Source organism: Pogoniulus pusillus, chromosome 28, assembly GCF_015220805.1.
Source record: "Pogoniulus pusillus isolate bPogPus1 chromosome 28, bPogPus1.pri, whole genome shotgun sequence".
Lineage (NCBI taxonomy): Eukaryota > Metazoa > Chordata > Aves > Piciformes > Lybiidae > Pogoniulus > Pogoniulus pusillus.
This window is the reverse complement of record NC_087291.1, coordinates 17,540,314-17,564,653: the sequence shown is the minus strand read 5'-3', so window position 1 is coordinate 17,564,653 and position 24,340 is coordinate 17,540,314. Positions and strand designations below refer to the sequence as shown.

At 51.2% G+C, this 24,340-nt stretch overlaps 1 protein-coding gene across 8 annotated transcripts in view; it reads right to left on the bottom strand.

Moving 5' to 3' along the window:
- Nucleotides 1-24,340, bottom strand: part of CALCR (calcitonin receptor) — an 89,357-nt gene that overhangs the window by 10,870 nt on the left and 54,147 nt on the right. For 6 of the 8 annotated variants that reach the window (XM_064166813.1, XM_064166815.1, XM_064166816.1 and 3 more), the window contains 6 exons: nucleotides 21,371-21,524; nucleotides 17,102-17,212; nucleotides 11,484-11,596; nucleotides 9,021-9,112; nucleotides 6,443-6,569; nucleotides 2,478-2,631 (listed from right to left, as the gene is read on the bottom strand). In XM_064166813.1, coding sequence (XP_064022883.1) covers nucleotides 2,478-2,631; nucleotides 6,443-6,569; nucleotides 9,021-9,112; nucleotides 11,484-11,596; nucleotides 17,102-17,212; nucleotides 21,371-21,524 — 751 coding nt within the window. Of the gene's footprint in view, nucleotides 1-2,477; nucleotides 2,632-6,442; nucleotides 6,570-9,020; nucleotides 9,113-11,483; nucleotides 11,597-17,101; nucleotides 17,213-21,370; nucleotides 21,525-22,047; nucleotides 22,123-24,340 lie in introns of those variants that run through there. The other 2 variants (XM_064166817.1, XM_064166819.1) reach the window with 2 other exon arrangements.

The window sequence follows — 24,340 nt, the reverse complement described above, 5'->3', positions numbered from 1 at the left end:
GCAGAGGGTAAGGAGCTCAGGGCTGGCTGCAGCTCCAGCTCTCAGCTGCAGGCTCTCCTAGGGCTAGATGCTGCTCTGCTCTTGGACAGGACCCAAAAAAAGAAGTGGAACAGCAAGGTCTGTTGGACCCTGGTGGCACAACATGGATCACTCCAGCTGCCCCCACCAGCACGTGGGGAGCAGTGGGTAAGGTAGCAAAGGGCTCAGGCCAGGAAAAGGTGTGGAATAGCCCTCCAGGTCATGCCAAGTCTTTTCTGGCACAGGTACTTAGTTGCATTTCCAACTGGAAGTCACTGTTCCAGCAGTGTCCAAAGGCTTCTCACCTCTTACCTGGGTGAAGCTGCCTGCAGCAGCCAGCCAGAGTGGACTGTAGCTGGGTACACACATCTGAAACTCCTTCCTGGCCCTAGATGAGGGCAAGATCCTGACCCAGGGCAGCAACAAGCGAGAAATGACATCCCCAGCAGCAGTTCCCAGAGAAGGGCTCACCTGAAGTTATCAGCCCTGCGGAACAGCCACAACCACCTCACACCTTTCAGAGAAGTCATTTCTGCTGGTTCAGATTTGGTTAGCAAGCCCCTTAACAGGTGTCAGCAATGCTCTTCCCCAGCAAAACAGTCTCCAACTTACTGCACAGGGATTCAGCACAAAAATGAGCAATGACTCACTGCACCTTCTGCTGGGCCTTCATCTTTGGAGTTCTGACTCAGAGCACAATGCAGAATTCTAACGCAGTTCACAGCTCTAAAGCAGGGCACAGTGCAGAGTCCCAAAGCAGAACAGAGTTCAGAACTGCAAAGCAGGGCACAAGGCAGAACTCTTAATTCAGGGCACAATCACAGCTCCAATCCAGGGCACCAGGCAGAACTCCAATCCAGGGTACAAGGCAGAATTCCATTCCAGGGTACAAGGCAGAATTCCATTCCAGGGCACAATCAGATCTCCAATCCAGGGCACAATCAGAACTCCAATCCAGGGCACAATCAGATCTCTAATCCAGGGCACAATCAGAACTCCAATCCAGGGCACCAGGCAGAACGCCAATCCAGGGCACAATCAGATCTCCAATCCAGGGCACAATCAGATCTCTAATCCAGGGCACAATCAGAACTCCAATCCAGGGCACAATCAGAACTCCAATCCAGGGACACAATTGGTGAACTTACTACTGAAAGCCATCCTGTGCGACTGACTGCTCTGGAGTTAGTGTAGCAACACTGAGGTGGTCAGATGGTCCCACTCTGCTGTTACTGATTTCTGCCTCAGCCAGGAGGTGCTGGAGAGAGCTTTTTGGTGCAAGCCTTCAGCTCGTTTCCCTAAGCAGGCTGCAGGTTTCAGAGGCAGGAGCTGTGGCCAGGTTTATTAACCTTTCCCTCCTCGAGGTACCATCGTCCTGCTCCCACAGCCACCACCCGAGTGACTTCTGGGCAGTGCTGCAGGTGTGGCTAAGTCTCTTCTCAGCTAACAGCTCAGCATGGTGCTAGTGCTGAGCTCAGCACCATTACAGCTGCTCACAGGCTTTCTCTGCAGGCCAGCTGGGCCAGCTGCACTGCCTGAATTGTCACCTCAGCACACACATATTCATGACTACTTGCCTCTTGCATGGTAGGGTATGTAGTGACACTGCTTTGGGAAGGCCTGTGTGGCAAGACACCTTCAGGCTGGAGCAGAGGAGACCTCATTGCTCTCTACAACTCCCTGCAAGGAGGCTGGAGCCAGGTGGGAGTTGGTCTCTTCTCTGAAGTAATTAGCAATAGGGCAATCCCAAAGCGAAGGAAAGAGTAGATACAGACTCCTGCTAAGCCCTCAGGCCCATCCAACCAAATGCACTCACATTTAGGACTCAAAATATCAGTTTTCAGCTCTGACCTAGTGGTATAAAAGCATATAAGTACCTAAAGGGTGAGGAGGATGGGGCTGGGCTCTTTTCAGTGGTGCCCAGTGCTAGGACAAGGGGCAGTGGGCACAATCTGGAACATAGGATGTTTCACAGAACTAGTGAGGCTGGATAGACCTCTGAGATCATCAAGTGCAGCCTATGACCTAACACCACCACATGGACCAGAGCATGGCACTCAGTGCCACTTCCAGTCTTGCTTAAAACACCTCCAGGGATGGACTCCACCACCTCCCTGGGTAGTCCAGTCCATGTTCTTCCAAAACTTCACCTTAAGGAAGAACTTTGCTGTCAGGGTGCTGGAGCCCTGGAGCAGGCTGTCCAAAGAGGTTGTGGAGTCTCCTTCTCTGAAGACTTCCAAAAGCCACCTGGACATGCTCCTGCACAACCTGCTTTAGGTGACCCTGTTCTATCAGCATGGCTGGCCTGGATGATCTCCAGCAGTTCCTTCCAACCCCCAGCACTCTGTGATTGATTCTCTGCGCATCAACACACCACTTCAGGCACACATGGGCCAGAAGAATTCAAAAGGCTGAAGCAGTTGTCCCTCTTGCCCTAGCCCAGCCCAGCAGGCACCTACCCCAGCCCAGCAGGTAGTACCAGTGCAGCCGCTGCTCCTCAGCAAAGACTGCCACCACGATCAGGGTGTGCAGGTAAATGCCTTCACACAGCATCCAGAAGTAGTTGCAGCCCAGCATGTACTGGTGAAAGAACTGCAGCACTTTGCAGCTCACCTGCCAAGACAAAGGAGATGATGGCACACACTGGAGCAGGCTTTGCATTGGAGCAGAGACGATCGCCCTAAGGCTGCAAGAAAGCCAAGTGGAAGAAAAGTTCTGCAGCCCTTGCTGGGTTTGCTCAGCACCCAGCAGGGACTACGGCTTCAGACTTTCACAGGTGAGATGAAAGGAACAAAGAACAGAAGAAATGTGTGATAACAGCACTCCAAAGGATCTCCTTCCCAGGCCAGTGAGCTGATGGTAGAACTGAAACAACTTGTTCTAGATGCAGGGTGGAGTGAGGTGGTTGAGAGAATCACTCTATGATTTGGGTTGGAAAAGACCTCTAGAATCATCAAGTTCAACCATGGAATGGTTTGGGTTGGAAGGACCCTTCAAGATCACCTAATTCCACCCCTCCTGCTATGATTTCCTTGTTAGAGCCAGAAGAGTTAGCTGACAGAATCACAGAATCATTGAGTCACAGAATCATTTGGGTTGGAAAAGACCTCTAGGACCATCAGGTCCAACCACGGAATGGCTTGGAAGGGACCTGAAAGACCATCTAGTCCCAAGGCCCCTGCTCTGGGCAGGGACACCTCCTACTAGCCCAGCTTGTTCACGGCCTTGTCCAGCCACTCACCATCAAGCCAACAGCCCCATGGCCATGCAACCATGTCCCCAAGTTCTTTTGCCAGGAATGGTGACTCCACCTCCTCCCCAGAGGTGTCAGAAAGACATTTTTCCTAATCCCCAACCTAGCCCTTCCCTGGCACAACTTGAGGCCATTTGCTCTCAATCTATCACCTGATACCAGAGAGGAGAGCCCAACCCCCACTTCACTACGGCCTCCTTTCAGGTAGCTGTGGAGAGCAAGCCTCAGCCTCCTCTTCACCTCTGCCAACCTCCCCAGTGCACAGCAGTAAAGAACCCTCCTCAAAGAGAGATTTTAGTGCTTGCCATGGACTCCAGACTTCGAACTCAGCTGGTTGGCAACAAAAGCTTTTCTCAGGCATCCCTCGCTTTGCAGGTCAAGGCAGTAGCTTGAAGCCTGATGACTGCTCTGCCTCCCATGTTTGGTTGTTTGGCTTCTCCCAGCTACTAGAAAGCTACTCCATGGAAATAGTCTTTGTTGCACAAAGCAGAAATAAGAAGGTTTTTCCAAAGCAAGGCAGGACTGCAGCTGTAAATTACTGCCTGCCACAGCCTCACCCCACAACAGAGCTGCTCTGAGTCATCCATTAAAGTGTGCTGCAGTCAGAAAGCTGCACCCAGGGGCTCGGCCCAAGATTAATGTTTTAATATACTTCTAAACCATTTACAGGGCAGAATGCACACAGGTGCTCAGAGGGGGCCCAGCTCTGTCTTACAGGAAAGCAGAAGATGGAATTCAACACCACTGGGAGCTTGTTTTCACTAGCTCTGTGCCCACGGCCACACTGCAGTGCAGCAGCCAGCTCAGAGTCAGGCACACTTGGCAGGAGTGCTGGGGTCAGCTGTGGGGACCTCACTTCCAGGAGGTCAGTGAGGTGCTGGAGTCCAGAGAAGGGCACCTAAGATGGTGAAGGGTCTGGAGAAGCAGCTGAGAGAGCTGGGGTTGATAAGGCTAGAGAAGAGGAGGTTGAGGGGAGACCTCATTGCTCTCTACAGCTCCCTGACAGGAGGCTGCAGCCAGGCGGGAGTTGGGCTCTGCTCCCTAGGAACAAGTGATAGGAGGAGAGGAAGTGGCCTCAAGCTGCACCAAGAGAGGTTTAGGTTGGACATGAGAAGAAACTTCTTCACTGGCACAGGCTGCCCAGGGAGGTGTTTGAATGCTCATCCCTGCAGGTGTTTCAGCGAGGCAGAGACCTGGTGCTGAGAGCCATGGGTTAGCCCCAGCCCTGGCAGAGTACTTAGTACCAGGGATGGCAGGAAAAATGTCTTTCCTGAGGAGTGGTCAGGCACTGGGACAGGCTGCCCAGAGAAGGTGGTGGAGGCACCATCCCTGGAGGTGTTGAAAAGAAAGTGGCACCTGGGGACATGGTTTAGTGGGCATGGTGGAGCTGGGCTGAGGATTGGACGCGATGATGGTGTCTTAGAGGACCCTAAAATAGTTTTGGTTAGAAATGGCCTCTGAGATAAGCTAAGCTAAGCTAAGATGTCTTTTCCCACCAAAATGATTCTGTGGTCCCAAGTCAGTGCTTCTCCAACAGCCAGCTGCTTTATCCTCCCAAAGAATATATCCAGGCTGCAGCTGCTCTACTTCTGCCTTCATCTGGGAAGGCTGGCAGAGAAAGCACAGGAGCAGGAGTTCATTAGAGGACACCACAGCCACAGAGCATGGCACAGAAGCCTCCACAAAGGCAACTGTTAGCATCTGTGCTCGTGGCTCTGACATTTAAGGAGTCACTACCTGACATTTCCCCATGCTTGTGTCCTTAGGGGCCAATGACATCTCCTCTGTTTACCTTTCAGTCTCTCAGCTGCACAGGAGACTGCAATGCACAGAAATTTACAGTCACTCAGGTGCCCTTTTAGGTCATGTTCACTTTGTAGTGACAAACCTGCCCTGTCCCTTGAGGAAAATCAGAGGGATCAAACCCAACAGAAAGCCTCAGTAAAGCATGGAGAATTGAATTGGTGTCACAAGTGACAGACAGCTCCAGGCCCTGGGAGACCAAAAGCAGCCTTGCAGGACCAACACCTGACTTGAGCAGCACTTCCAGAGGCAGGGCAGGAATTCCAGCTGCTCTGGAGTGGACTCTTGTTTTGCCCTCACAGCCAGTGCTGGTTTGCTGTGGCAGCCTCAGATGGCTGCAAACAGCCACTGTGGCCCAAAATGAGAGCTGCACTTGATGACAGCCATGACCAAGGGTGATGAGGTTTTTGCTCCCTTTCTAAACAGCTGTCCTGGGAGGCTTCACTTCTCATTGCCACAATGGCAGAGACTGAGGGTCCAGAGGTGGTGCAGATTCACCAGGGGTGGTCTAACCAAGACTTTCCAGCTGGGTCTGTGTGGCGAGCACTCATCCCCTAGCCTTGCTGTGGCTCAGAGTTCAGCTCTTCCTCACCTGGGCAGAACAGATGCAGCCTGAAAACCTGGGAATAAGCCCCAGCACCTGACTGAGTATCTTCTTTGCTGCAAGAGTGATCAGGCACTGGCACAGGCTGCCCAGGGAGGTGGTGCAGCCACCATCCTTGCAGGTGTTCAGAAACCTGTGCACGTGGCACTTGGGGACATGGTTTCATGGCCATGGTGGGGTTGGGTTGCTGGTTGGACTTGATGATCTCAGAGGGCTTGTCCAACCTTAATGATTCTGTGATTCTGCATCTGTCTCTGCAGAGGCTTTGCTGGGAGGTGGCAGGTAGGTAGTGCTGAGAGTGGTGGGCAGCTGGCATGAGAGTGCTAAGGATCTGGCATGAGAGTGGCGAGGATCTGGCATGAGCGTGGTGAGGACCAGACACAAGTGGTAAGGATCTGGCTGTGAGGCTGTGACATGAGCAGTGAGGATGTGACACATCTGTCTGGATGGGCTGTGCAGTGTAAGCCTGAGGCTTCTCCTTCTTGTGTCAGGTTCAAAGGTATGTTGTTGCTTGGTGGAAGATCTCAGCAAGCTTGAGGGACATTTTCAGCAGGTGCTCCCTCTGTGTCTGTTCTACCAGATGGGCACAAGTGTCTGCTGAGTGGGGCTGTGTGCTGGGAGCATGGCTGCAGCAGCTTCACTCAGGGGGTGAGGTGGAGAGGACTCAGCAGTGCTTACAGAGGACTCAGCAGTGCTTACAGAGGACTCGGCAGTGCTTACAGAGGACCCATGCAGTGCTTAGAGAGGCCTGAGGCAGTACTTACAGGATCCCTTTTCACCAGCCCCGGGTTGGGCACGACGGCGATGAGGTGTGCAATGGTGAAGACGGAGTTGAGCACATAAGAGAAGAACAAGTTCTTGTGCAGAGTTATCCTCTGGCAGCTGAGGCTCCTGCAAAACATGCAGCACAGCAGTGTGCTAAGCCAGGAGCTCTCCTCTGCTGAGCCTTGAACGAGCTCTCTCTGGCAGCAGCCTCTCAGGAATGCCTTCTGGCAAGGCCTGGCTGGAAAATGCAGGCCTTGCTGCGCAGCCACAGGCTCTGCCAAAGCTGGGGGGGCTGTTCTGACACCTGTTTAGCACCACCTGCTTCTTACACCCTGTTGGCAGGAGCCATCCTGTCACATTCTCAGCCCTTGATGCTGTTCTCTATCTCGTGGTAACCGAGACACAAAGTGGTTGCATTCCCAGCCCTGGATGCCTTTGGTTGTTTCGTGGCAATTGAGATCTGGAGTGGTGAAGCAGAAGCCTGAGAATCAGGAGATGTGGATGCTACAAGTGCTGGACACCAGGAGGACCACTGGGTAAGGAACTTGTTCCCTGGAGGCTCAATTTCTCAACTACTTAGATGAAAGTGGTTTGCTGCTTTAGGAATTAGCAGTGAGGCAGGATGGGAACCTGGGGCAGAAGAGGTGGTGGAGGCCCCAGCCCTGGAGCCACTCCAGGTCAGGCATGCTGGGGCTCTGAGCAAGCTCATCTAGTTGGAGGTGTCCCTGCTGCCTGCAGGGGGGTTGAACAAGGTGACCTGGAGGGTCCCTTCCAACCTGAAGCATTCCATGATTGTATAATTACCCTTTCAGGCACGAGCTACGAGGATGAGGAGGGGACTGGAGCACTGCCTGGTGAGGAGAGGCTGAGGGCCCTGGGGCTGCTTAGTCTGGAGAGGAGAAGGCTAAGAGGGGATTTAATCAATGTCTGTAACTATCTGAGGGCTGGGGGTCAGGAGCAGGGGGACAGGCTCTGCTCACTGCTCCCTGGGATAGCACAAGGAGCAATGGATGGAAGCTGCAGCACAGGAGGCTCCACCTTAACATGAGGAAGAACTTCTTTCCTGTAAGGGTCCCAGAGCCTGGCACAGGCTGCCCAGAGAGGCTGTGGAGTCTCCTTATCTGGAGCCTTTCCAGGCTTGTCTGGCTGTGTTCCTGTGTGCCCTGAGCTAGACTGTCTGGTCCTGCTCTGGCAGGGGGGTTGGACTCAGTGAGCTCTTTGGGTCCCTTCCAACCCCTGACATCCTGTGAGCCTTCTCCAACTGCTTTTAGAAGCCCTAGCCCCAAGCCTGCAGGTGCACACAACACACTCCTTCTGGTGCTCCCCATCTGCCCTGACACCAATGCCTTGGTTCCAGTGATTCAGAGCCAGGAGCCCCTTTCTGCTCCTCTGCTTTGTCATATGAGGTACTATATAAGTACAGCAGTACTGTGATGATGCCCCTAACTGCTCCACACTCTACAGACACTCTGTCTCCTGTTGACACTGGTGCTTACTGGAGCTCATCACCACTGCTCCAATATCCCCTTCCAAAAGTGCTGCAAAACCTGTGATGCCAGCTCCTTACCAACCTTGATATCCCAAACTGAAAGGAGAACACAGCTGGCAGGGAAGACTTACAAGTGGCACACGGCAAACTCTGCAGGCTGCTTGTTGCTGCCTCTACAGCCAAAAGCTATTCTACATTCCCCTCATCAGCCCTCCCTAGCTGCCTGCCTGGCTGATGGACAGCTTGTCTTCTGCTGAAGGTCAAATAATCCACTGCTGTCACAGCCAGATGATAGAAAGCAACTGAGGATAAGCCAAACCCTGCCCCCATGCAGCTTTCTCCCCACTCTCTTCTCTGCCCTCCCGTTTTGCAGCACTGCTTCTTCCTCTGACCCTTGTGTCACAGATTAGTGGTGGCAGGTGAAGGAGAAGTGGAGGAGGAAAGCAAGGAGGAGGTGTGTTACTGTCTGCTGCAAAGATGAGTCTTTCAGCATGACCTGGGACTGGTTGGGCTCATGCATTACCCATGACTCAGAGCCAAGGGTGAGTCAGCCTGAGCCTGCCTGCTTGTTGCAGCAATCACCTTCCTGGACCTTTTGGGTGGCAAACTTAACTAGATCCTGTCTTTGCTGGCCCAAAGACCTCTAGAGCCTGGGGACAGGACTCCAAATCAGAATCACTTGTGGTCTTCCCAGCTTTCTCTTCCCAGTATCTGAAGGGCAACCTACAGGCAGGCTAGGGAGGGACTGTTTAGAAGGAGCTGTAGTGACAGAGAGGCAATGGTTTGAAACTGGAGCAGAGCAGAGTTAGGTTGGACATCAGGAGGAAGAGCAATGGAACACTGCAACAGGTTGCCCAGGAATGGGGTTGGGGCCCCATCCCTGAAGACCAAAGGTCAAATGTGATGGGGCTCTAAGCAACCTGATGGAGTTGACATCCAGAGGTCCCTTCCAGCCCAGTGCCTTCTGTGGTTCTACAAAAAGGCACTCAGAAGAGCTGCTGCCCCTGCCATGTGTCCTTCCAAGCTTTTTCTTTACCACCTCAGATCTTTCAGGGAAACAGCAGAGAGTGTCCACAGGAAAGACTTACTTGAAGTAGAAGAAGATGGCCAAGGAGATGAGCAGGGATGTGATGGACAAGGCGTGGCCAACGATTGCCATGTAGTAGAGGATGAAGGCCATCTGCAAGTGAACAGAGAGAACAGACAACCATCAGCAGCTTGCAGGCACACAGACTCCTTCCCTCACAGAAGAAGGATCCACAAAATCAACCTCCCATTTTGTACTTTTCTCTCAAAGGTTCTTTCCCAATCCACTTCCAGTATCAGCAATCCATCACATAGGACTCATGGCCTAAGAGGAGTGACTCTGGCATGAACTCATCTCACATTTCACTTCTAGTACCCATAGGTACATGGAAACAGGATACAAATGAACCATGGAACGGTTTGGGTTGGAAGGGACCTCAAAAATCATCCAGTTCCAACCCCCCTGCCACAGGCAGGGACAGCTCCTACCAGCTCAGCTTGCTCAAGGCCCCAGCCAAGCTGCCTTTGAGCACTGCCAGGCTTGGAGCCTCCACAGCTTCTCTGGGCAACCTGTTCCCATGCCTCAGCTCCCTGGTGGGCAGGAACTGCTTCTGAGTGCCTAATGTAAACACAGCTTCTCCTAGTTAGAATGGTTCAGGTTGGAAAGAACCTCAAAGATCATCCAGTTCCATTCCACCTCATCTTCTCACTCCATGCCTCTGTCAAAAGTCCCTCTCCAGCTGTCCTGAAGGTTCCCTTCAGGTACTGAAATGCAGCTCTAAGGTCTGCCTGCAGCCTTCTTTTCTCCAGGCTGCATAGCCCCAACTCTCTTGGCCTGCCTGCACAGCAGAGGTGCTCTACTCCTTGGATCACCTTGGTGGCCTCCTCTGCACCTGCTTTAGCAGGCTCATGTCCTTGTGTTGGGGGCTGCAGAGCTGGACACAGTATCCAGGTGGGGGCTCAGCAGAGCTTGGATTAAAGGTCAGAACCTAAGCTGGCATTTCTGCAGACAGCTTCTTTCTGTATTTTCCACTCTGCTGTTTCAGAAGAACCTCAGTGTGTGTAGGACTTTATGTTCTCTGCTTGAAGGCTGTTCAGGGTTGTTCTGCAGGGCATGGATCAGAGGGAACAGGAGGACATCTGTTTGCCTGCTGGCACATCTGGAGACATTCTATACTGCTGGTGCTTCCAGGGAAGGTGAAGTCAGATCTGCCACTCTTACCCTCTCTCAGTCAGACAGGTCAGCTCCATTTCCCCATGCTCCAGCAACTTTCACAATTCAGCAGACTTTTCCAAGGCCCTTTGGGCTGGATCATTACTGAAGTACAACCACAGACTGGTTTTTAGGGCTGCATAAAGAAAGATTCTCCAACACAAAACCCAAATGTAATAAATCAAATAATCTTTTTTCTTCTTTTTTTATTTATGTCCTGGACTCTTTTCCTCCCACAATTCCAAAGAGTCACAAATTATTCTGTCACAAGCCTGTAACTAGATTTTCCTGGAGCTCCACATGCATTTGAGAAAGACTTCTTTTCATGAGCTTCCCTAACTTAATTTTCTCTCTTTTTTTTAACCTTTTCTCAGATCTCTCTCTCTGTTTCTTTTGGTGCTTTTATATTCAGCTCTCCTCTTTCAGCTTAGCAACTTCATTTTGGAATTGCTCATGCAGGTGCTTACTTCTTTTTTATAAACAGCCTTGATGACTTTGGTCAAACTGATAAAGGTGGTCAGGCTTGTGGAGCTTGCTTGGTACCTTCAGAGAGGTTTCTTTCCAAGGCAGTGAGCTCAGGCTGATGTCTTTTGGGTTGCTACCTTCACACAGGTTTCTTTCCAAGGCAGTGAGCTCAGGCTGATGTTCTTTGGGTTGCTACCTTCACACAGGTTTCTTTCCAAGGCAGTGAGCTCAGGCTGATGTTCTTTGGGTTGCTACCTTCACACAGGTTTCTTTCCAAGGCAGTGAGCTCAGGCTGATGTTCTTTGGGTTGCTACCTTCAGACAGGTTTCTTTCCAAGGCAGTGAGCTCAGGCTGATGTTCTTTGGGTTGCTACCTTCAGACAGGTTTCTTTCCAAAGCAGTGAGCACAGGCTGATACTCCTTTCCTTAAGAAAACTAATTGGACCATGCTCCTATTTCTATCCCTGCAGAGGAGACATCAACAGCCTGGAAGATCCTTATTACAGAAAGCTAGATGGACTTTCTAAAGGATCATTTTATGACTCTTTGGCAATCAGGGAAAATCACAGGAATTAAAAAGTGCATTTGAAAAGCAGTGCAGAAGTGCTCACTGGAATTGCTGCTGCATTATCCACCCTGGAGCAAACCTGTATTTAGGCTTCAGCACCCATCAAATCATTTTAATAAGCTGCAATGCTAAGAACGGTGCAATTAAACCCTTGTGCAACAAACAAAGCTACAAGACAAGGATTATTCTGATCTCTTTCTTTGTGTGTCTTACTGCCAGCCCAGCCCAGCCCAAAACCATTCCCAACCAGCCACTGCCTCTCTAGAACTGGCAGCAATACCTTCAGCTTCTCAGAGGTGAAAGAGTTGCAGAGGGTATAGTTGGACCAAGTTCGGTTGCTCTCAGGATGGCGGAACCAGTTCCCAGTCTCATCACAGTACTTTGAGGCCCTTTCTGAGGAGAAATTGCAGCAACCATTTTATTTCACCACAGGTGCATTGCACATTGAGAAGCACAGAATGACACATGTGTTTCACTTGGAAAAGGCCTCTGAGATGATGGAGCCCAACCATCAACCTAACAGCACCACGGCCATCGGACCATGCCCCAGCCTGCCACGAGGGTTTGTGTTTGGGAGTGAAGTGCCTGTGGAACACAATCCACTCCCCTTAGATTGGAACACAATCCACTCCCCTTAGATAGGGACACAATCCACTTCCCTTGGATTGGAACACAATCCACTTCCATGAGATAGGGACACAATTCACTTCCCTTGGATTGGAACACAATCCACTCCCCTTAGGCTGGAACACAATCCACTCCCCTTAGGCTGGAACACAATCCACTTCCATTAGATTGGAACACACAGTCCACTTCCCTTGGATTGGAACACAATCTATTCCCCTTGGATTGAAACCCAATCCACTCTCCGTAGGTTGGAACACAATCCACTTCCCTTAGGTTAGACTACAATCCACTTCCCTTAGATAGGGACACAATCCACTTCCCTTAGGTTAGACTACAATCCACTTCCCCTAGATAGGGACACAAACCACTTCCCTTAGGTTAGACTACAATCCACTTCCCTTAGATAGGGACACAATCCACTTCCCTTAGGTCAGAATACAATCCTCTTCCCCTAGACAGGGACAAAATCCACTTCCCTTAGGTTAAAATACAATCCACTTCCCTTAGATTGGAACACAATCCACTTCCCTAAGATAGGGACACAATCCACTTCCCTCAGACTGAGCCACAGATCTTTCTTAATGGAAAAGAGCTTTTTTGAGTCTGCCTTTTAGTGTAAAATAGCCTAAGAGCTTTAAAGTTAAGGTTGAAAAGCTAAAGTCTCCCCTGAGTTCCCTTTGCCTGTCCTAGCTTTGCAGTTTTCTTGCCTTTATGCCCTGATCATCAGCATTTCCAGCCCCAGAATCACAGAACCATGCAGGTTGGAAAAGACCTTTGAGATCAGGTCCAACCACTAAATCTTCTCTGCCAAGCCCACCACAGGCAATACACTTGCACCATCTGAACACACTCAGCCTCAGTGTCTGTGTTTTACACTTGCACTTCTTTTTCTTACTTCTGATGATTAATGATGCTACTACCTTTGTAAGGTTCATAGTCATAGAATCATAGACTCACAAAATCATAGACTCACAGAATCAGCCATGGTTGGAAGGGACCACAAGGACCAGCCAGTTCCAAGCCCTCTGCCATGGGCAGGGACATTCTACCCTAGATCAGGCTGCCCACAGCCTCATCCAGCCTGGCCTGAAACACCTCCAAGGATGAGGCTTCCACCACCTCCCTGGGCAACCCCTACCAGGCTCTCACTGCCAATCATGCTGAAGAACTTCTTCCTAACATCCAGTCTGAATCTCCCCATTTCCAGCTTTGTTCCATTCCCCCCAGGTCCTATCACTGCCTGACAGCCTACAAAGTCCCTCCCCAGCTTTCTTGTAGCCTACTTGAGATACTGAAAGGCCACAATAAGGTCTCCTCAGAGCCTTCTCCTCTCCAGACTGAATATTCCTTCCACAGAGCCTAAGAAAAGCAGCCAACCAGCCTGGCAAGAGAGGATAAAGCCTGAGCTACCTTCCTCTGACTAGAGGTAGACTGTATACAGTGCCACTGCAATCCCTCAGGGCACAGCAGATTTCCAAAATCACTCTGGGAGCTTCAAATCAGTGTTTTGGGAGCCTTACTGAAAGGCAGCCTGTGCATCAGCAGTGAGAACAGCAGAGGTAATCTCAGCCTCCCATCACTGCAGCCTGCCCGTGCAGCTATGTTCCTCTTGTATTCTTTGCCAGATATTATCTCAAGCTGGAAAAAAGCCTTCAGTCAGAGATGAAAGATGAATGCTTATGCTACCAGGGAACACTGTGTACAAATAATTGTGTCTGCTATTCCATGCACTCTGCAAAGGAGGCAGCTTTGGTTCATCTGCTGGAGAGAATGATGCTGGTACCACCTACCACCCGCCACCTCTCTACTACCTGGATCTCTGTGCTTTATTACCCAGCGAGGCCCCCTGCTGAAGTTTCAGGTGGCCTCTGTAGGTCAGGGACAAACCTCTTGCCTCATCCTTTCCACGAAGCCAGACAAACACAACTGATCCTGCTCTGGAAGCAGCCATAGCCCAGATTCCTTGCTGTTGTCAGGAATGGGACTGGGGGGTAAGGGACTCAGACACAGAAACACACAGTCAGGGGCTGGAAAGGGCCTCCAGAGATCACCCAGTCCAACCCCACTGCCACCGCAGCATCACCCAGGGCCGGCTGCACAGCAACACAGCCAGATGGGTATTGAAAGTCTCCAGGGAAGGAGACTGCACAACCTCTCTGGGCAGCCTGCTCCAGGGCTCCAGCACTCTCGCAGCAAGTAAGTTTCTCCTCACACTGAGGTGGAACCTCCTCTGTCCCAGCTTGTTGGGACTGTTGTTCTTTGTCCTACCACTGGGACATCACTGAGAAGAGCCTGGCTCTGCCCTGTGTTCCAGTCTGCATCCATCTCCTGGGGCACCCCTGAAAGGATGCTAGCCCCTTCTTCTTGACACCCACCCCTCAGGTATTTACAGAAATCAGTAGGATTGCCCTCTCAGCCTTCTCTTCTCCAGGCTGAACAGCCCCAGGGCTCTCAGACTCTCCTCCTCAGGGAGATGCTGGATGAGGCTGCCCAGATTGGCTCTGGAGTCTGCTTCCCAGGAGAGATCCCAAAAGCACCCAGGTTCCTGTGCAACCTGACCTGGGATAACCTGGAGCCCCTCAAACCACAACTCCTAGATAACCTACTTCAGCAGGGGGTTGGACTGGCTGACCTTCAGAGGGCCCTTCCAACCCCACCAATCTCTGACTGTGACATACAGAGCTGGCTTCTTTCAGGCAGTCAGGAACCCTGCATTTGGGGCAGCCAGAGCAGGGCTCTGCAGCCCAAATCCTCCCAAGGCCTGGCCCTTCTCATGCTGCTCTTGGAGGCCTTTTCCAACTGAAACAACTCTATGCTTCTGTTCTCTGTTCATTCCAGGGCTCAAAGCTATACATGGCCTCAAAGGAAAGCAGCTCAGTCAGCAGTCAGCTGGTGCACAGTGGTTCTGCAGATCTCAGGGCAAGCCCAAAGCAGCACAACTGTGCTATCCTCACCCAAGCAGTCCATGCAGCTCACTGCATGCCTGAAATTCACACTGGTCTAAGAGCACAGGAGGAAAGTGGACAGGCAGTGAATTTTCCATCGTGTCAACCATCCTCTTTCAGATGCATTTTCTGTTTCACAGCAGCAGACAGAAGCTACCAAAGGAAATAACAACTTGTGACACAAAACCTGACAGACTTCTCAGGACAGCCAAACCTGTGCTTTTGGCCCCCTCTAAGTGGCAGCCACTTCCATTAGCAGTTGTAAGGCTTCTGGTCACCTCCACCACTTCTTGTCTCCCTGCTACTTTGTCTTGATAAAGATTAATTTCCTGGTGTGACAATCAGGCACCTGTAAAGCAGGGGCTGGTGACCTGCTGGTTTGCTGCTGTAGCTGGGAGCTCAACAGCTACTCTGGGGAAGTGGCTCTGGCTCAGCCAGGAGATGTTGCTCTGCTGCTGAGCCAGGGAGAATGGAGCTGGGTCTCCTCTCTCTTGTAATAGGTGCTGGAATGAGAGAAAATGACCTCAAGGTGCAGCAGGGCAGCTTTAGGTTGGACATTAGAAGAGAATTTTTGACTGAAAGGGCTCTCAAAGCCCGGCATAGGCTGCCCAGGGAGGTAGTTGAATTCCCATCTCTGGAGATCTTTCAGAGAGGCAGAGCTGAGGGCCATAGTTTAGCCCCAGCCTTTAGGTAGAGTTAGAGAATGGTTGGAGGCAATGACCTTCAAGGGCTTTTCCAAGCAGAGGATTCTATGATTGCATGGTACTCTGGGTCTGGGATGGATTTAGCACACTGTGGCATCAAGAATCACCTACAAGCAACATGTCCTGAGTGTGGAGCACACAACTCCATGTGACAGGATGAGAGGGAATGGAAGCATGAGGAGGGTAGACTTAAAACTGGAGATGAGGAAGAAAGTCTTGAGAGTGAGGGCAGGGAGACACTGGCACAGGTTGCCCAGGGAGGCTGTGGATGTCCCTCCACTGGAGGTGCTCAAGGCCAGGCTGGATGGGGCCTGGAGCAAGCTGGGCTGGTGGGAGGTGGGGTTGGAACTGGATGAGCTTTGAGGTCCCTTCCAACCCAAAGCATTCTGTGACTCTCTGAGCTGCATCTTTCTTCAAACAATACTCTGTGGAGTTACACTGGAGGCTATTATTTCCTCAGCCCTATTTAGCAGTATATTTGTTCCTTGACTTCTCCTTCCATTTGTCCTTTGATTTACTTCTCTTAGTCTGCAGAGATGCTGGCACTTGTGTGAGGATTTCAACCAGCAGCTGAAATCTGGGGACTGAAAGAACATTATTTCTGCTCCTCTCCTTCCAGAAAATGACATTTTTCCAACCAAAAAAGCACAAACAAAGAACATGCTGATGCATATTTCATGCACATAAGCATTTCATCTTCCTTACAAAGCCTGAGAATCAGGTGGCAAAAATGTTTTGATGTGGTAATTAAGTAGCTTATACTTTTACAAAGCTGGTGCCATAAACCCCTCGGGTGACAGTTACAGACATGGAAATATATAGAATATATCTGACAAAGGAAAACAGATAAATCAGGCAACCCAATCTGCATTTCAGCCAAACTGAGATTTCCCAAGGCTGCAAAGATGCCACTGGAAGCCTGCTTCCACCCACTGCTCTGAAGACCTGCACAGAACCATACAATTGTTTTGTTTGGAAAAGACCTTTAAGATCATCAAGTCCTAACACTACCATGACAATCTTTCCACAGAAGAGAAGATCACAGGATCACAGATCACAGGATGTTAGGGGTTGGAAGGGACCTCTGGAGATCTTCCAGTCCAACCCCCTGCCAGAGAAGGACCAGACAACCTAGCTCAGGGCACACAGGAACACGTCCAGACAGGCCTGGAAAGGCTCCAGAGAAGGAGACTCCACAACCTCTCTGGGCAGCCTGTGCCAGGGCTCTGGGACCCTTACAGTCAAGCACTTCCTCTTGTTGATGTGGAACCTCCTGTGCTGCAGTTTCTATCCATTGCTCCTTGTCCTATCCCAGGGCACAAGTGAGCAGAGCCTGTCCCATTCCCTTCCTTCCTGACCCCCACCCCTCAGCTATTTATAGACATTGCTCAGATCCCCTCTCAGCCTTCTCCTCTCCAGACTAAGCAGCCCCAGGGCTCTCAGCCTTTCCTCATCAGGCAGTGCTGCAGCCCCTTCAGCATCCTTGTAGCCCTCCCTTAGACTCTCTCCAGTAGATCCCTGTCCCTCCTGAAGGGGGGAGCCCAGACCTGGATGCAATATTCCAGGTATCTGATGATATAAGATGGCATGTGACGACAAGGTGATGAAAAGAAGCACAATACCAGTTGGATCAAAGTCTGGGAAGTAGTCTGGACAGTTCTGAGCAGTGACTCTGCCAGCAGGAGTGTCATCCCAGCACAGCCAGCCGTCCCACGTGCGGTTGCAGAACAGACCTGGAGACAGAAGAGGAAGGCAGCAGTTAAGTGAACATAGAATCACAGAATGGTTGCATCACAGAACCACAGAATCATAGAATCACAGAAGCAGTCAGGGTTGGAAGGCACCACAAGGATCAGCCAGTTCCAACTCCCTTGTCATGGGCAGGAACATCTCACACTACATCAGGCTGCCCACAGCCTCAGCCAGCCTGGCCTTAAACACCTCCAAGGATGAGGTTTCCACCACCTCCCTGGGCAACCTCTTCCAGGCTCTCACCGCCCTCATGATGAAGAACTTCCTAACATCCAGTCTGAATTTACCCATGTCTAGTTTTGATTCATTCCCCCTACTCCTATCCCTACCTGACAGCCTAAAAAGTCCCTCCCCAGCTTTCTTGTAGCCCACTTCAGATCCTGAAAGGCCACAATAAGGTCACCTGGGAGCCTTCTCCTCTCCAGACTGAACAGCCCCAACTCCCTCAGTCTCTCCTCACAGCAGAGCAGCTCCAGCCCTCTCCTCATCCTCTGCCAAAGCCTCTCAAGGAATACTGCTGCTGTCTGCAGACAATCCTCTTTTCTGTCTGCAGTACAAATCCTGTGAGTGGCATTCAGGTGCTCCAAGGTGGGTACTGTTGCTGACCTGATGCTAGCCAAGCCCATGTGCTACCCAAAGACCTTACAGATCCCCCATTTCATTTCACCTTCTGTTGGTCAGCAGCTCTGAAAATCTCTTTTCATTGCCATTTCATTTCACCTTTTGCTGGTCAGCAGCTCTGAAAATCCAGTCCTTGAAATGGGAAGCCAGGAAGGGCTGGCAGGGATGTCCCAGCCCAAAGCAGAAGCACCTGCAGAACTACTTGCCTGTAGGGTTGCTGCACTGCTCAGCATCAGAGGTCGGTAAGTGCAGCAGGTGCAAGACCAATCTGTAAGAGGTGAGCTCTGCCTGCTGATGCTGTCTGGGCAGACATGCTGTGACCCTGTCCTCATCATGCCCCTTCTGGGAGGGTAGCACTGCTGAGGCTGTGCCCCCTGCAAGGACTGTTCCCAGCCCCAGAAATGATGCCCCTACCAGGGAGCAGGAGGCAGCTCACTCCTGATTGCCACTAGAGAGGTGTGACATGCTATGGCCCACAGAAGCTGCTTGCTGGAACACCTTGTGCTGATCCACTCTGGATTTATTCAGGTAACAAACTCCCTACTGCTTAGTTATTTTCCACTGGAAATCAGTTTACCCTGGGAAAAGAAGAACAGTATTTCTCTTCCCTAGGTGATCCTGTTTGGGCAGGGGGCTTAGACTCGATCTCCACAGGTCTCTTCCAACCTCTCCTATTCTGTGATGAGCACCAGGTGGAAGGGAAGAGGAGGGAGATGTGGTGCTGAGGGCCATGGCTTAGCACCACATTGGCAGAGTTAGAGAATCACAGAATCAGCCAGGGTTGGAAGGCACCACAAGGATCAGCCAGTTCCAACTCCCTTGTCATGGGCAGGGACACCTCACACTGCATCAGGCTGCCCACAGCCTCATCCAGCCTGGCATTAAACACCTCCAGGGATGAGGCTTCCACCACCTCCCTGGGCAGCCCCTTCCAGGCTCTCACCACCCTCATGATGAACAACTTCTTCTTAACATCCAATCTGAATTTACCCATGTCTAGTTTTGGTTCATTCCCCCAACTCCTTTCCCTACCTGACAGCCTAAAAAGTCCCTCCCCAGCTTTCTTGTAGCCCACTTCAGATCCCAAAAGGCCACAATAAGGTCACCTGGGAGCCTTCTCCTCTCCGGACTGAACTGCCCCAACTCCCTCAGTCTCCCCTCACAGCAGAGCAGCTCCAGCTCTCTGATTATCCTCGTGGCCCTTCTCTGGACACCTTCCAGCTCCTCCACATCCCTCCTCTGTCCCAGGGGCTCCAGAACTGGATGCAGTACTCCAGGTGAGATCTCACCAGTGCAGAGAAGAGGGGGAGGTTCACTTCCCTTTCCCTGGTGCCCACACTGCTCTTAAATGGTTGGACTCAATGATCTTCAAGGTCTTCTCCAAGCAAAATGATTCCACAAGAGACATGCTGCTCTTTTTGGCTTTGGTTCCAAGGGAGTTTCAGAGTGGATGCTCTGACCATACAGCTTGAGTTTGAAAGCATTATCATATGGAAGCTGGTGAGGGGCCTGGAACACAAACCCTATGAGGAGAGACTGAGGGAGCTGGGGTTGTTCAGCCTGGAGAAGAGGAGGCTCAAGGAGGACCTCATTGCTCTCTACAACTACCTGAAGGGAGGTTGTAGCCAGGTGGGGTTGGCCTCTTCTCCCAGGCAAGCAGCCACAGAACAAGGGGACACAGTCTCAAGTTGTGCCGGGGGAAGTCTAGGCTGGATGTTAGGAGGAAGTTCTGCACAGAGAGAGTGATTGGCATTGGAATGGGCTGCCCAGGGAGGTGGTGGAGGCACTGTCCCTGGAGGTGTTCAAGAAATGCCTGGATGAGGCACTCAGTGCCATGGTCTAGTTGACTGACTAGGGCTGGGGGATAGGTTGGACTGGATGAGCTTGGAGGTCTCTTCCAACCTGGTTGATTCTATGATTCTATGATAATAATCACTGCAAGGTCGTTGAGTATGGGCAGCTAATTGTTGCTTCTGCTTCTGAAATTTATCCCACAACAAGGAAGCTGTAAAAATCCATCTGAGCTGTTTCAGTTAGCACCAAGAACTTTGTAGAGTCAAAATAAAATCAACAGATGAGGATTAAAACCTGAAAGCCTAAACCATTCCAAAGTATTTTTTATCCAGACTGCATGTCTAGCAAAAAAGAAGATCTTTTCATGAACCCTTTTTCTTCATTAGCTCAGGTTTTCTGCACATCTATTTTCCTCCTGCCAAGTTAAATGTAGCTAATGCTAATTATCCAGGTAATTAAGCAGCCATCACATCAGCAGCCTCTTCTCTTTCCTTCAGGCGTTCTCATGCTCTCCTCTAGCTTGCAGATGCATCTCAAAGACTTTTAGGAATCAATTTGTAATATCATGGAATCAAAGAACAGAATCACTAAGGATGGAAAAGACCTCCAAGATCATCAAGTCCAATCATCAACCCAAGGCCACCATGGCCACTAAACCACATCCTTGTCCCCACATCTGGAACACCTCCACGGATGGGGACTCCACCACCTCCCTGGGCAGTTTGTCTCAATACAGGAGTGAGAGGCAAACGGCAGAGCAGTGCAAGCAGAATGGGCTTCATATTTGAGAGATCACTGCTCACACCCAGCCTGCTGGAAGGACCTGGAGAATGCCAATCCCTAAACAAGCACGAGAGACACCAAGGCAGAAACATCGATAACCAAGGAACTGCCTGCGTGGGGAGGAAGGGCTGGGACTGGATGACCTTTAAAGGTCCCTTCCAACCCAATGCACTCTGTGACTCTATGATGCATGCCCTGGGATCATTCCAGGCTCTTTTTCTTTCTTAGCACTTAAGAGGAGGCCAAGTTAATGTGAAGAAGACTGCTGCTTGCAGGGAGGAGGCTGCACTCTGAGAAAGAACTAGGAGTTAGTCAGCTGAAGAAAACAAGTGCAAATGCAAGGTCCTGCAGCTGGGTTGGGCCAGTCCCAGGCACAAATCCAGGCTGGGTGCAGAATGGGTTGAGAGTGGCTCTGAACAAAGAGCCTTGGGGGTGTTGTTTGCTGAGCAGCTCCCCGGGAGCCAGCAGTGCCCACACGCAGCCCAGCAGGGCTGCTGGGCTGCAGCCAGAGGAGTGTGGGCAGCAGGCAGGAGAGGGAATTGTGCCCCTTGGCTCTGCTCAGACCTCACCTCCAATCCTGCCTCCATCTCTGCTGTCCCCAACAGAAGAAGGACACAGAGACGCTGGAGTGAGGCCAGAGCAGGGGGAGAGTGGAGCTGAGGAAGAGGAAGAAGTTGCTGAGTGTGAGGGTGGTGAGAGTCTGGCCCGGGCTGCCCAGGGAGGCTGTGGCTGCCTCCTGCCTGGGGTGTTGCAGGCCAGGCTGGCCTTGAGCAGCTGAGCCTAGCTGAGAGGTGTCCCTGGGCATGGCAGGAGGGCTGGAGTTAGGTGATGTCTGAGGTCCCTTCCAACCTGAGGCATTCTACAGCTCTACCAGGAAGCATTTCTGGCCATATAGGCAAGCATGGCAGGACACCAAGAGGTACCTTTCAGAGCTCTCTTACCGTTTTCCTTGTAGGGAGGAGCTCTGTTCATCCTCTCGTAGCATTTGAACTGCGAGTCTATGATCTTCTGCCGGATGACTGAGTTCTCAGTCACCAGAGGCTCTAAGGTAGTATCAGTGTAATTTACAGTGGAGGAAAGACTTGGAACCATTCTCTGCACAGAAAGGAAAAGCTGTTAGTAAAAGCAAATAAACCAGGGGGATAAAGTGACCAAGTGAGGATCAGAAATCACCACTACCCATGCTTCCAAAGCCTCTTCTCTGCACCTGTGTCTAGCATTCTGGCAGAACTCCTACTGCTTGCCGAGGGAATGCTGAGTTTTCACTACTTTGCCTCACTAAAATGCAGGATTTTAACCAGGCACTTATTTTTTTGTTTTCCTGGCAAAACAGAGGACCACTAAATACTGGATAAAGTCTTCAAAAGCTTTGCATTTTGCTCAGTGATCTGCAAAAGAGGTCTGGTACCTGCCCAAAGCTCTACCTGTGTAGCTCAGTTCACTCACACTGATTTCTCTCCATGTTTTCCAGGCAAAAGCATTTCAGTGCCACAGCCTCCACACTGATTATTTTATGCTATATGTCACCTGCTTTGAGCTCCTCCAACTGCTAAGGTCATAGAGACACAGGGTAGAGAGTTTAAACCTCACTGCTTGGCCTTTGCTCCTCGATAAGTACCTAAGCAAAGAGCTTGAACAGCAAGGTCCTCTTTGATCAAGTGGCAGCTTCTGCCTTCTCTCACTCTGAGCTGCCTGCAGGGCAAAGGGAAGGACTTTTGCCTCTGGAAGGAAATAAGATCTCAGGTAGAGAGGTCAGTTGGCTGTGTTTTGGTTTGGCTTTTTTCCCATTCATTCTCTCCCCTGTGGCAAGCCCAGGGCTGAGCCAGGGTGCAGTGAGAGTGTGGAACTTTAGTTAATTCTCTTCTGCCTTAATCCTGCATCAGGACACTTCTCTGCATGGTGGTGATAGGGGAAGATTAGTTCCTCAACTTCTCCAAGCCAATGCAATGTTGCTGTGGCACTTTCCCTCTCCTTTTCCCTGTTCCACACCATGCTAAAGCCATTCTGTGATGATGATTCTATGTTGGCAACAAGAGGGGGGAAGCTGAGCATACACTGTGGTACTGGGAGACAGTGTGAATGTCCTGAAAGGCTCTGTGTGTGTGCTCTCATGGCATTAGCCATGAGAAATCACCTCTGCTACTATGAGTTAATGACTGTACCTAAATATTTTAGGAATGAAGCTCTAAACCACAACATTTCATCATGGGAAAGCCAAGACTGAATCACTTCCATCTGGTATTGAGCAAAGTTCTAATGTTCAGAGCCCATCAGTGCACATTAAAACCCTTTCCAATCCATCCACCCACCTATCCACCCACCCATCCATCCATAGAATCATAGAATGGTTTAGGTTGGAAGGGACCTCAAAGCTCAGCCAGTTCCAACCTCCTGCCATAGGCAGGGACACCTCCCACTACAACAGGTTGCTCAAGGCCTCATCTAACTTAGCCCTGAACACCTCCAGAGATACATCCATCCATCCACCCACCCATCCATCCATCCACTCATCCATCAGATCATATAATAGAATAATAGAATGGGTTAGGTTGGAAGGGACCTCAAAGCTCAGCCAGTTCCAACCCCCTACCACATGCAGCAACATCTCCCACTAGAACAGGTCCCTCAAGGCCTCATCCAACCTGACCTTGACCACCTTCAGGGAGGTTGTGGAGCGCAGAATCGCCCAATGTGATCAAAGATCACATTGGGTGATTCTGCGCTCCACAACCTCCCTGGGCAACCTGTGCCAGTGTCTCACCACCCCCTCTGCAAAGAACTTCCTCCTGACACCCAGTCTCAATCCCCCCTCTGCTCCCCACCCACCCACCCACCTGTTCCTTCGGCAGGCGGCAGAAGCGGCGCGGGTGCAACACAGCAACGCCTCCCTCATTGGCAAATCTCCTTTATTGCAGACAAACCAACCCTCCCCAGCGTGCCCAGCAGCTGTGTCCCCAGCCTGCCCAAGGCCTGCCGTGGTTTCTCGCTGAGGTGATGTCCCCTGCAGCAGTTTAGCAGCCGTACATATGATGTCACTCCTCAAAGCCCAAGTAAATGACGTCACACATACGACCACCAAGCCACCGCCCGACAGATGGCTCTGACAAGAAAAGGAGTGATCATTACCAAGAGAAAACAAAGCAACCAACCAAGCCCCAACAGCAACAGGCTGCTGGGAAAGCTGAAGCTCACTTTACACCTAGAAGAATCCAGAGAAAGCAACTTGGCTTCGGCAGTGAACCGCACGGGAAGGAACAAGCGGAGCCCTGCTTTCTGCAACAGACACCAGCCCACTCTGCCCACGTCTGCAAGAGAGAATCCAGACAAACAGCATAAAACTCTTCCTTTTTTCCCTTTTTTTTCCTTATAAAATACTGGACATGATGAGCCAATGAGGCCAAATAGTTTTCTTCCACCATCAAGAAGCTTGAAGGATACTCAGCGTGCCCAGGAGCAGCAGAGCCAATGGCATCCTGGGCTGGCTCAGGAGCAGTGTGGGCAGCAGGACAAGGGAGGTTCTTCTGCCCCTGTGCTCAGCACTGCTCAGGCCACCCCTAGAGTGCTGTGTCCAGTTCTGGGACACTCAATTCAAGAGAGATATTGAGGTGCTGGAAGGTGTCCAGAGAAGAGCAGCAAGGCTGGGGAGGTGCCTGGAGCACAGCCCTGTAGGAGAGGCTGAGGGAGCTGGGGGGGTGCAGCCTGCAGCTGAGGAGGCTCAGGGCAGAGCTCATTGCTGCCTGCAGCTGCCTGAAGGGAGGCTGTAGCCAGGTGGGGTTGGGCTCAGCTGCCAGGCACCCAGCAACAGAACAAGGGGACACAGACTCAAGCTGTGCCAGGGCAGGTCCAGGCTGGATGTGAGGAGGAAGTTGTTGTCAGAGAGAGTGATTGGCATTGGAATGGGCTGCCCAGGG